Source organism: Octopus bimaculoides, chromosome 11 (assembly GCF_001194135.2).
Source record: "Octopus bimaculoides isolate UCB-OBI-ISO-001 chromosome 11, ASM119413v2, whole genome shotgun sequence".
Taxonomy (NCBI): domain Eukaryota; kingdom Metazoa; phylum Mollusca; class Cephalopoda; order Octopoda; family Octopodidae; genus Octopus; species Octopus bimaculoides.
Genome location: NC_068991.1, coordinates 7187768 through 7201484, shown reverse-complemented (window position 1 = coordinate 7201484; position 13717 = coordinate 7187768). Strand labels below are relative to the sequence as shown.

At 36.4% G+C, this 13717-nt stretch overlaps 2 protein-coding genes across 4 annotated transcripts in view; both read left to right on the top strand.

Annotated features, from left to right (window-relative positions):
* LOC106877171 (kinesin-like protein KIF16B) overlaps positions 1-13717 on the top strand; it is a 229232-nt gene that overhangs the window by 73632 nt on the left and 141883 nt on the right. The window lies entirely within an intron of this gene.
* The window catches only part of LOC106877183 (sphingosine-1-phosphate phosphatase 2), a 25232-nt gene continuing 21538 nt past the window's right edge, over positions 10024-13717 (top strand). The window contains exon 1 of the mRNA XM_014926022.2: positions 10024-11262. Coding sequence (XP_014781508.1) covers positions 10552-11262 — 711 coding nt within the window. The 5' untranslated portion in view covers positions 10024-10551. The remainder of the gene's footprint in view (positions 11263-13717) is intronic.

The following is a 13717-nucleotide window of genomic DNA, read 5'->3' as shown; positions in this document are numbered from 1 at the left end:
TTTGAAACCATTATTATTATTAATAATAATAATAATAATAATAATGTGTCAAACTGGCAGAATTGTTAGCACACTGGACATTTAGCAGCATTTCTTCTGGTTTAACATTCTCAGTTCAAATGCTGCCGGGGACAGACTTGCCTTTCATCTATTTCGGGTTGATAAGATATCAGTTAAGCACTGGGGTCAATGTAATTGATTAACCCTTTTTCCCCAAAAATTTTAGGCTTTATGCCTATAATAGAAAGAATTACTACTACTACTACTACTACAGTAGTGTATCAACAGAATTATTAAAGCATTGGCAAAAATTCCTTGCAGTATTTTTTTTTTTTTGTTTTGGCTCTTTTACTTTCTGAGGTTCAAATCCTGCTAAAGTCAATTATGCCTTTCCTCCTTTTGGGATCAATATAATCAAATACCAGAGTCGATGTAATTGGTTAACCCCCTCCCCTCAAAAATTGCTAGCCCTGTGCCTAAACTACAAACAATTAATACTACTGAGCAGCAAGCTAGCAGAATTGTTAGCAAGCCAGGCAAAATGCTTAGCAATATTTTGCCCATTTTTACATTCTGAGTTCAAATTCCACTGAGGTTAACTTTGCCATTCATCCTTTTGGGGTTGATTAAAATGAGTACCAATTGAGTACTGGAGGTCGATGTTATCAACTAAACCCCGTCCCCCAAAACTTTCAGGCCTTCTGCCCACAGTAGAAATGATTGTTATTGGTATCAGTGATAAAAACACATCCCTGGACTAGAATTCTTGAGTTTGAATTCTGCCAGGATCAAAACATTGCCTTTTATTCATCCAGGAGTCACTAAAATATGTATCAGATATATCTTAAGATGGACCCAATGTATCAAAGCATTCCTCTAAAACCTATCTGGCCTTGTGACAGTGTTAAAAATCATTTGATCCTTTCCAAGGAATGTTTTTTATTAATTTTGGTAGACTTTTTTTTTTTTATTCAAATTCACTCTATTTCAGTATATAATTTTCACTATATAAGTGTAAGAGAGTACAGAGCACACCTTAAATTTTTATTCACTAAACTAAATTAGGTTTAATATATTTAAAATCATTCAACATATAGTCAACCTATTCAAGAAGCGATTAAAAATTTATTTTTATTTTGGAGGATTAGAGAGAAGCTGAAAATTTATAATTCAAAACCAAGATCTAACGTACTCGTAGTTTTAGCTGGGGGGTTTTTTCTCCTACCCCACCCCCATGTTCACATACTCCGAGTTGCAGATCAAACATGTATATTCTGATAACTAAACTCTATATTATTGTAAAACATATTTTTGACTGCTGCTCTTCTAAAGCCATCAAATATTGCCATATTAGTTTGGCTGCCTATCATTTTATAGGAATAGCAATAATAAACTGCTTGCTACTATTTGTAAATAAAATATATTTCTTTAGGAATAAAAATAAACAAATACAATCATATTTTTAGACTGAACTAATTTCAAAAACAAAAAAAAAGCTTATCCCCTTCAGCTAAACATTTTGTTAGCAATATAATATTGCAATGTGTCAGCAATATAGTGCTGCAATCATCACATTAAAGAAACGAATAAAGTTTTTTTTAAGAAAAAAAAAGAAATCAGTCTTGTGTATTTTTTCTCCTTTATTTTCAAGAATGATAAATTTTTATTTTGAAACACTTTTTTTCTCATAACTTTAACCTTTCGATTTTAGCCATTTTTCACCAAGTAGCTTTGATTATATGAGCTCAAGCTGTCCTACAGTGACCACTATTAGTTTAAAACTAGTAGAGTTTTTTTTTTTAAATTGTATAATTTTATGGATTATAAACTAAAAAAAAGTACCCAGTACATGCTGTAAAGTGGTTGGCATTAAGAGGGGTCTCCAGCCATAGAAACCAAGCCAAAGCAGACACGCTATGTGGACCCGAGGCTCAGTTTTCAGACCTTCATGTGAACATGTTTGGTGTTTTATGAGTTCCACACCCATTTACTTCAAAGTGCTTGAGATGTTAACAGTTATCAACAACTTTTGTCTGTACATGTCCAGTCCGCTTGATATCATCAACTGCAGTCATTTGGTATTTGGCCTCTGACTGTCTAAAGAATTCTGTCTTCCCTTGAGGACATTTTTGCAAACCTGTCACTTCTAAAGCAATCATAGTAGCTGCCATGCCTCTGTAGGTGGGAGCCACAATCTTTATGCAAGATGAATGACTGCATTTCAGTCGCAAAGCAATGTCCCTGAAGCAGTTATTTTATTTCTGTTGCAACGAGCAGAAAACATTATGGACTAAATTTGAACAAATTTTATAATTTATTTGTGGTCCTAAATTTAGGAGTTGTGAAATTCGAAACTCTCAAATAATATTAATATAATGGTGGTCACTGTTATAACATAGATTTCACATTGTGAGATGTGCTAGAGGTCAATGGTCTGCCACCATCCTGAGCACTTGAGTTTCTGAGATGCAATTTAAACATGTTACTGTTCTTTTACTCTTCAGTAAGATGAAGTTGGAGTTATTTCCCTTGTTCATAATGCATTGTTCTTTGAAACCTCCAGTGAATTATCCTGAAATTTTCGGTCAAACTAAAGGGTTTGACCCGAGCAAAATAAATATATATATGTGTGTGTGTGTGTGTGTGCATATATATATATATATATATATATATATGAATATATATTTTCCTTTTTGCTCGAGTCAAACCCTTTAGTTTGATGGAAATTTTCAGGATAATTCATTGGAGATTTCAAAGAACAACGCATTATTTTGCAATGGTGTACAGCGTTAAGTTTCAATGTGTGAGTTAATTGACTCGCTTCTATTTCAATTAATAAAAATTTATCATTAGTCTATAGTAGTAAATACGAATTTGTGTGTTCGTTTGGCTTACTGGTCCATAGATTCATGCCCCTGGATGTCTATCTCTACACAGAACACAAATCTGGAATCAAAGTAGCATCATGTTCCTATACAACTCTGGTCCACTGGCCTATGGTGTAAATTCAGAGCGGTGAAATGCGAACTTACAATTATAACAATGAAAGAAGCTGGATATAGGTTAAGAAATATTTAACAGATTCAAAAATTAGATGACAGCCAAGGACAATAATAATAATCATTTTTGGAATTTCTTCAACTTTTACGTATGCTTTTTACTCCTCATTGGTTTGGAATATGAATATGAATTTGGCTGAAACCATGTGTGATGCGTGAAATATTCGCTTATAGAAGAGTGCTAAGAAGTATTAGGAACTAAATAATACTGGCTTAATACTACACGATGTACATTAAAAAACGATGGCGTTAAATCGCATCAAGGGAGTTTGCAAAACGGATCTGTAAAAGGAAAAGAAAGGTAATTGATATAATAAAAAAAAATCGAAAGATGGAATGAACAAGGCAAAAGGAGACACATGGGACAGAGAGTCTGTTAAAGAAGGAACTTTGAAGGACAAATAAACGAAGATCAAATAAATAGTGCGTGTTTTTAATTGCCAAAAGATGACCATCACCAAATGCAACAGTTTGAGAAACACTGTTTTATCATACAGATTGATATTTTTCTTTAAAGAATCGTTAGGGCGCCGGATAAAACGCTCCACGGCATTTCGTCCGTCTTTACATTCTGAGCTCAAATTCCACCGATGTCGACTTTGCCTTTCATCCTTTCGGAGTCGACAAAATAAGTACCAGTTGAGCATTGGGAACGATGTAATCATCTTAGCCCCGCCGCCAAAAATGTTAATCATTTGTCAAAATCTGAAACCAATAACGTTCTTATTGAAGTTATTTCCCTTGGATCGTAATCTAGAAATTATTTCCCTGACTTCATGCCAACCGTGTTTGATGACACCTTTCTTTTTCTTTGATGTCGCCTTTTTTTCCTCAGAGGAAGAATTTAAATAATTAAAAACAGAAAAGAACGTACGTACGTATATACATAAATACATCGTGGCACTCCGTCGGTTACGACGACGAGGGTTCCAGTTGATCCGATTAACGAAACAACCTGCTCGTGAAATTAACGTGCAAGTGGCTGAGCACTCCGCAGACATGTGTACCCTTAACGTAGTTCTCTGGGTGATTCAGCATGACACAGAGTGTGACAAGGCTGGTCCTTTGAAATACAGGTACAACAGAAACAGGAAAAAAGCGTGAAAGAGTTCAGCAGGGTTCGCCACAACCCCCTGCCGGAGCCTCGTGGAGCTTTAGGTGTTTTCACTCAATAGGCACTCACAACGCCCGGTCTGGGAATCGAAACCGCAAGTCCACTGCCCTAACCACTGGGCCATTGCGCCTCCACTACATGCATACATACATACATACATACATACGACAAACAGGCAGACAGATATACATCTATATCGTTACTATATTTTTAATAAAGACAAAAAGAAAAAAGTGAGCACATAACTTCCCTTTGAGAGGGGTAATTTATACGTTGTATATTTGCATATATTGTCAAAAGCCTCCTTTCACGTGATCTAAGCTCATTAAGCAATCATATAGCTGTTATGTTTTACTTTTTTATATAAAGAAAAGCAAGTTCTAACTTGCCTCACAAGGTTTTGATTACAATCGGAAATGACTTTAGGCTGACTATAAATAAGGCAAAACAATAAATAAATACTGACTAATGTAATTTTAAGTCGGACAATTGAAAGAAATATCCTTTTAACACAGGAAAATAAATTGTTCTTTTACTTTCTTTCAGTTATAGGACAGCGGCTCTGCTGGGGCGCCACCATGGAGGGTCTAGTCCAGGGGTTCTCAAACAGGCTCCGTATGGCCCTTGTGGGTCCATATAAGATTTTTGGGGGTCCACGCAACCAAATAGTAAATTGTCCATAATAGTATTTTAAGGACTCCAGAAAAAAAATTTGCTTTAGACGTAGGTATTGGTATCTATTGCAAGAAACAGCTAGGTTTCTTTCTCTAACTTGTGTAGCTTGGTGTGAAAAACAAAATATGAGTCCCACAGACTTATTCTGGCCAATGCATGCTCCCATATTATACAGCATGGGGCTATAGTAGAATTCACTGGCCGAAGCTAAGGTGCCACATACTAGCACAAAGCCTAAAATCACATGGTTGGGAAGCAGACTCCTTGACCGCACAGCCATATACATGCACACGCACGCACACACACGTACACACACATTTACACATGCGTGCACACATGCACATACATGCATGCATACACTCACACATACATGCACACACAAGCATGCACACACACACGCACACACACACACACACAAGCACACACGTGTTATAACGATGGATAATGTTATCAGACAGTATTTGTTATCAAATTTAGTTGGTCCCAAATTCTTTATTTAAAATGAATTAAAAGTTATCTGCTTATTTTAGAATCAAAAGTCCAGATGTTGTTATATCTTTTGCTTAATGTTATCTGAATGTTACCACCTATTCATTGTTATAATCAGCTATTGTTATCAGCTAGTTTTTGCTATCAAAAAGGCTTTGTTCCAATAATGGCAACACTAAGCAGCTCCCACAGGAGATTCTGAAGGATATTGTGCTTGAATTGGGTCACAGGGGAGCCATGCCTTCATACATAGATGCTGTCCCTATCTTAGTAATGGACATTTAAGATTTAGAAGGGGATGATGATGGACACTAGGGATTTGGAAGGAGATGACACCCTAAAAGTACCAGGAACATATGGGAGCATGCATTGGTCAGGACAAGTGTATGGGATTGCAACTCAGCAAAAAAAAATAAATGCGCCCTTTTAAAGCCTAGCCAGGCTCATGGGCCCGGTTTCCCGGTTTCTATGGCGTATGTGTTCCTCAGCTGGACAGGACGCCAATCCATCGCAGCATTACTAATTTTTGCCAGCTGAGTGGACTGGAGCAACATGGAATGAAGTGTTTTGCTCAAGAACACAATGCGTCGCCTGGTCCAGGAATCGAAACCACAATCTTACGATCATGATGCTGACACCCTAACCACTAAGCCACGTGCCTCCATGCAACTCAGCAAGCCCACTGACTTATTCTAGCAAATCCATACTAGTCAGTGAGGTTTGTATGGAGGTGTGTGGCTTAGTGGTTAGGTTGTTGGACTCATGATCATAAGATTGTGGTTTCGATTCCTGGACCGGGCGACGCGTTGTGTTCTTGAGCAAAACACTTCATTTCACGTTGCTCCAGTCCATTCAGCTAGCAAAAATTAGTAATCCTGTGACAGACTGGCGTCCCGTCAAGGTGGGGAATATATACACCTGAACAAACTGAGTTGAAGGAACAGTACAATAGAAGGAACAGTACAATAGAAGGAACTTTATCCTTTAATCAACAGACACATTTGTTCAAAAGCAACATCATCATTGTCCCCATTATGACCTCATAGTAAAATCCATTCCTGGACTCAAATTACATTCACACATTCATCACAAATAGAAGTAGCTATTTTTTAAAAATCCTTTCCTTCTTCAAACACTCATATCTCAAAATCAGTGGGAGTGCCCATCATCATCATCATCATCATCATCATCATCATCATCATCATCATCAATGTTATTATTATTATTAGGGAGGTGAGCTGGCAGAGTTGTTAGCACACTGAGCAAAATGCTTAGCGGTATTTTGCCTGTCATTACATTCTGAGTTCAAATTCTGCTGAGGTCGACTTTGCCTTCAAAGCGTTGCCCCAGCATAGCCACAGTTCAATGAGTGAAACAAGTAAAAGGTAGATGATAAAAGATGCTAACAGGTTCACCTCACGAAAGAAAGAGGAAATGTGAGGGCTGGAATATCTCTGATCATAGGTAAGTGTTTGATCCATGGAAACTGGACAGAGAAGCAACAATCCTTGCTCAGTCTGTCTGTAGTAATGTGAATATATTAAAAAAAGGGTCATAAATGTAGCATGAGACGAAAATAGTTTGTAACTCATTTAAACTATTTAACAAAGACTTAGAAATAAACTTTGATTTTTATCATGAAGTATATTCATTGTGTATCAGAAAGAAAAAAACAATGCTTTGAATGTTATCAGTAGTAAGACAGAAACTAGAGATAATCAGGGACGTTATTAACAAAGTTATCAGTTATTAATCATTAATTTTATTCATTTAATTGTTTATCTATTTTGTTACAAGAAGATCGAATGTTTTAAACTACCAATGCAATAGCTCCCTGTCTCCCGTATCTTCTCTAAAATAAATGTTATTTGCCTAAATTATTCCTTTAGCTTTCAACAGTTCCAGCATCTGGCTCTCAGCTCAAACATTTCACAGCCTCACAGGCAGCTCTTTCAGCAGAATTGTTCCATTTTTTTATGCCTTTTTCACTCTTTCATTCTATCCCCACCACCACCATTGTAGTTGTCATCATCATCATCATCATCATCATTGTATTCATCAAAATCATTTTGCACCCATGGTGAGGTTTGATAGGTCTATTCCAGCATAAGTCATCTTCCCCATTTTCTGTTATTACTGGTCGTCTTTTCCACATTTTCCTCAGTTTTCCTTTTCCACCAGCCATTGCCAGATCAGATTGGAGCCTGGTGTAGCCTACTGGCTTACCAGTCCTCAGTCAAACCACCCAACCCATGCCAGCATGGAAAATGGACGTTAAACGATGATGATAATGATGTATATGTTTGTGTGTCTGTGTTCGTCCCCCCCACCATCACTTGGCAACCTATGTTGGTGTGTTTACATCCCCATAACCTAGCGGTTCAGCCTAAGAGACCGGTAGAATAAATACTAGGCTTAGAAAGAATAAGTCCTGCAGTCAATTTCTTCAACTGAAAGGCAGTGCTCCAGCATGGCCACAGTCAAATGACTGAAACAAATAAAAGAATAAAAGGATCACATCTCCATTATAAGTGCAAAAGTCTTCCCTATTATGGACACCAGCTGATTTCTCTAACGCCTCTATCTAGCCGCAATGCAATCAATACTGCACTTTCTAGACAACCGCTACACCACCATCAAGGTTATATAGTCCAAAACAATAAATTTTAGTCACAGCAATAAATGAAATTCAGTACAATTATTTTGATAATTTAAACTCGTATTTAATTAATGCATCAGGTGAGAACAAGTTGAAAAGATAAGATGGAGTGTGATCATACTGAAGTATTTAATTCAGTCACACCATTTTTATTTGTGTTATATTATTACTGTGAAGGTGCCTGGCCTATTGGTTAGATGCATTGCACTCATGATTGTGAAGTTGTGGTTTTGATTCCCAGACTGGGTGCATGTCGTATTCTTGAGCAAAACACTTGTTTCATGCTGCCACAGTCCCCTCAGCTGTTAATAGGTAACCCTACGATGGGCTCATCTTCTAGTGGAGGCACATGGCTTTGTGGTTAGGGTGCTGGACTCATGATCGTAAGATTGGGGTTTCAATTCCTGGATTGAGTGATGTGTTGTGTTCTTAAGCAAAACACTTTATTTGTCAAGCTGTCCAACCCATGCCAGCATGGAAAACAGATATCAAATGACGATGATGATGATGAGGATTGTGTCTCTGACACCCAAGATCATTGAAAGGCCCTCTTTTCTTTGTATCTTAGAGCATACACCTTAACTATGACAATAAAATCTTCATGCTTCAGGTTGAAAAATTGGTCAAGGACCAATCTCATCCATTTTAATGTTTTTCCAAGACACCTCTTCTCAGTTTCTACCAAGATTATTCTCTAATTTAGTTTCCTTTATTTTTACTCCTTTACTAAACCTTGTAAGTTTTCTTCTGATTGCTCTTTTCAGGGTAAACCACCTGTGCTTGACAAGTGCTTCTGTCAATGCTTGCTTAACTAATTCACTAATCCAGTCTCTGTAAGCTTTGTGCACCAGGAAAGACACATTCAACTTCTTGTACAGGCTTCCGGCTTATGAAACCTATGTCAAAAATACAGATCACAAATTTGTGGTATGTGTAACCAATGACTTTAAACTATGAACAACCCATGCTTCCCTTACCTATTGGTGTTCAGAATTCTCTATTTAAATATGATTGGGAGGACCTAATGAGACTTGTTCATGTCCACATTAGAACATTAAAAACCAGCTGATACATGTCAGACAACTGGAAACGTCTGAGTAGGTTTGTGAAACTTCTACATTTCTTTCTTTCTCCCCTTAACTAGTCCCACACAGTCTAATCTCTCACTTATTCTAAAGAGCAAGCTGTTCCCAGAAAAAACTCTAGATACCTAAAAAAAATCCGGTTGCTTATGTCCAAACAGGGGCAGTGGCTCTCCCTGGTGGTCACGTACAACACTACTGACTCAACTTTGAGTCCTGGAAAATGCTTCACCTTGTGAGATCTAGAATTTTCCAAAACAACACACAACTCCATCTTTCTTTCTGAGTTAACTTGGAGATGTGTATAATTTGTAGATGTTGAAAAAGGATGTGAAGAGTTGTGTCTGGAAACAGAAACACGCCTTGTAATTATAGGTCCCTTAGAAATTATTTTTTAAAAAGCAGAAACAAAGATACAAACAAATACATAATCAAAATTCCAGGTCCTGAACAATCACGACATTCAGAAAATCGCACAACTAGGAGTTACACTCATATTATATAGAGTAATTTCAATGTAAGAGAAAATACAAAACCCGAAACTAAATGGGGCACATAATACGGAAAAAATATTAATAATAACGCCTGTTATGTTTACAGTGGGTTCGTGTTCCATGGACAGCCTTCGACTTTTCTATCAAGAGGGGCTTTTGACCCAATATTTACATGCTATTATTTGTAGCTTTATCTACTTCGAGGTCCACCGTTGCAAAAAAAAAAAAGAACTACAATAATAGTAATACTTTTATTTAATAATATTTTTCATATCTCCTAAATTTCTATGGTGTGTGTGTGTGTGTGTTTTTAATTAACATTCATAAATATTCTGGACTATGTACTAAGAATGATGATATTTAACATTTTGTAGTATCTCGTCAAAGTTACAAATAGGACTCGCAATAAACAAAGGATTAATCTCATCAGATTAAAGTCTAGGAAAGTAGGTGTATTTTGAAGAGGATACTTTTAATAGGTTACACCGTAAATCAAGTCTGCTCGTCACTAGCAATAGCGGTAGCATCATGGCTTTATGTCATGTGTACTCAGCTGGGTCTGGCCTCACAACGGCGTATTTCATCAAGCATGAAAAATCAGTATATTAGCTTAGAACACCTGCTCTAGCAACGAACATAAATCGATTCGTCTTTTGTTGACATTTCCTGATGTATATATACTGTTTAGCCGTTTAATCACGAAGAGTTTTTAACAAGTAAAAACTCGTTGGATGTATATTGCCGTAATCAACTTTGAAGTAAACTGTTAGATCTCTAGTTGAACAACATAACTCACAGGTTTACATAACTACAGATATTTCAGCTTTGACCTCGGCCTGTGTCTAGAATGCGACAAGTGTTTAATATCTGTTATACAACAATCTTAACGTATTGATTAGTTTAATGGTTGAAAGTTTCTGTAAAGATAGCATTATCTTTACATCAAACAGTTTTTGAAGGAGCTGTGATTTTGTAAATAATGGATATGTTGCATAGCATTGTTTTATATCTCGATGACCCATATTTAGTTGCACGATTTCAACGCTTTTGTGGATTGTCTTACAACGAAAATTCTGCAAGATTGGCGCCGTCCAGCAATATGTATTCTCAATCGGGATTAAAAAATTCTTCAATAGTCTTTCGCGATGAAGATGATCCCTGGAAAGTTTGTCATTTTGACCAAAATGGGGCAAAGGTTCCAGATGAAGATGAAAGTAGTGATAAATGTATCCGTCGCAATGTAAAAGCACCAAAACCATCGGGGGTTACGGAAACCGATGCAGGGGATCAAGTTAACTTACAGAACGGTGGCAAGCCCATTAAAAACACAACTTCTAACCCAGATGAGAAAAAGAACGAACTCCCTTACAAAATACAATACAAATCTATCTACTATCTATTCAGTTTTGGAGCTGCCTTGGGCGACGAATTGTTTTACACTACTTTCTTCCCTTTCATTTTGTGGAACTTGGATTTTTTCGTCTCTCGGAAAGTTGTGGTTATGTGGTGGATTACGCTTTACTTAGGCCAAGCAACTAAAGACATCGTCAAGAGACCACGTCCCATTTCACCCCCAGTGATCAAGTTGGAAGCTCGATATGAATTGGAGTACGGAATGCCTTCGACACATGCGATGGTTGGCACTTGCATACCTTTCTCTATGCTATATCTGTTCCACCAGAGATATGATGTAAGTAAACATTTATTTCCTCCTTTAAACACCGATCGTGATTTTTTAGGCACCAAAAGGGCCATAGATCTCATTTACAAATACGTATTAAAAGTTTTCTTCATTATTTGGAATCGAGCGGAGAGATGGAATATTTGATTTATTAATTACAAAACGTATCGATAAACCATCCCGTTGATGCAGAAGTGTTCATTTAATAACTTTAAAGCTAATTTACATTTACGTAATAACAATAACTGGGCAATAAACTTTAAATATTTGTGAGATACAGACGGTATCTCACAACTAGTTTGGGATAAAGGTACATTTGACATTTGTGAAAATGAGACTAGGTTAAGTACCTTAAATTATTTTCCGTTGCCCCTATACTCACTGAGGTCGTTAAAATAAGTACCAGTTATAAACTGAAGGATGTTCATGTTTATGGCTCTCATCGGGCTTACATATCTGCCAGCATCATCATCATCGAATGTACTCCGCTGGAATTTTTTTTTTTATCGACAGAAACCAATATTTGCAATAGTAGATGACAGCAAGTCCAAATAGGTATTCCGAAAGAATACCTCCAAATATTACTGTTACTAAATCACTAATTTGTTACTAAGAAATATATATTTAAAGGTGTCCTACGATTCGAACTCGGTTCTGAGAGATAACAAACACGCAAGTATGCAATTACAACACACATCACCCAAACGGTTTCTATTTACCCGTGTTTGAAGGTTTATAAGACACATTTACTCAAATCTCATAAATACAATTGGTGATTCAAGAAATGGCCTGCCAGAATTAACGAGCATCTTATAAGTCAATGAACTTCGTTGGCATTATCTGTTGCATCCTCGCGATATCTAGCGATATTGTCTGAGTTCAAAAACCCTACGTAGACTTTTTGCTTTACGCCCTGAGTGAAAAGAAAGAAGAAAACTCTTGGGATCAGCTTTTCCTTTTGTCATATTAAATACTTATACTTTGTCGTTAAATCGATGGTGTTTTCAGTTTTGTTTATATATAACTTACAACTGTCTTTGACATCTGAATGATTAAAAAAAAAAAAAAATTCTATATTCAAAATGTTTTTAATTACTAAATAAACTATTACTGCAAAAATAATCTATTAGAATCATTAACATCTTCCATTTAATTAACATTCAATACTTCAAACGGAGATGCTTATCAAGTTTTGTAATCAATCAATACCTTACCGTCTGTCAAATCTATTACATTACTTGTTTTTAAAATAGCGTATTTGATGGCATATAAGATACTATTTTTTTTACAAAATAAAAAATATCTCAAGCAACCACCCCGGATCCAATATGCAAAGTCGGGCCTCTTATTACATGCTTTAATACACTAAAAAAAATTTTTCCTGCTGAAATTGAGATGCGTCCTTTATGCCATCAAATACAGTCCTCTCCATTCTTTATTTATTTTTCTTAACCCATTACCTACCAGTGATCTCATATGAGATCACTTAAAAATTACAAATTTCGTAATTATCTGTCAATATTTACACATATCTAACCTTTTTGCTATATCTACTAGGTATATTTCTCTGATATTCAAGTGAGGTTTGCTAATTTTTCACCCAATATCTCGCTTATTTCTATTTGAAATGTTATTTTGATCATTCCAGCGTGTTTCTAAGGCTGTTTTATGCTAGAAATCAAAGTTTCATTAAAAAAAATTCCAGTTAATAGAATTATGGGAGGTAATGGGTTAAATAGTAAAAGCATATGTGTGTGTTTTACATCGTTGTTAGTTAGAAGTTTCCAAAAAGCTAATCACTGGTTCACTACATTTCTGACTCGAGAATGGCAATAATGTGTATATAACTTGATACAGAACAAATATCTCAAGGCACTTAGTTCATGAAACACCGGTTTTCTCAGCGCTGTTTACATTCTTTGCCTTTATATTCATCAACAAATGACATACAGACAATATTAATTTACTTTCATATTTTATTAATTTCCTCCCGCCCGTTGTAGCCGTTCACTTTTCCTCTGGACATAGATGATAGCTGTCGTTCTAATTTCTTACGATGTTCAATTTTATAATGGAGAAAGAGAGGGGGTGGGATAAAAACAAGTCTCTAAACATTAAGCCAGCGCAAAGTTTGATATTTATAATACTTTTCGTAGCAATGACTTCGAGGTGTCGCTGGGTGTGTAGTTCATTCAGACTTTAAAATTTGGACGTCTGCACTTGATTTGCTAGATAGAGTGCGTAGCTCGGAGATCAGCGAGCCGCTCCTGGTTGAGTCACCACTTTTCCGCATTGAAAGGTCACAGCTACAGTATTACGGGAATGTGGTTGGAATGTTTAAGGAAAGAATCAAAAGATAGATTGTAAAGGTTAAGCCATCGGCAGGTGACCCAGGGATAGGCTGCGAACGAAATGGTTGGATAATATAATGCTTGGGGATCTAACTGGAGCATTTGTTGGCGGT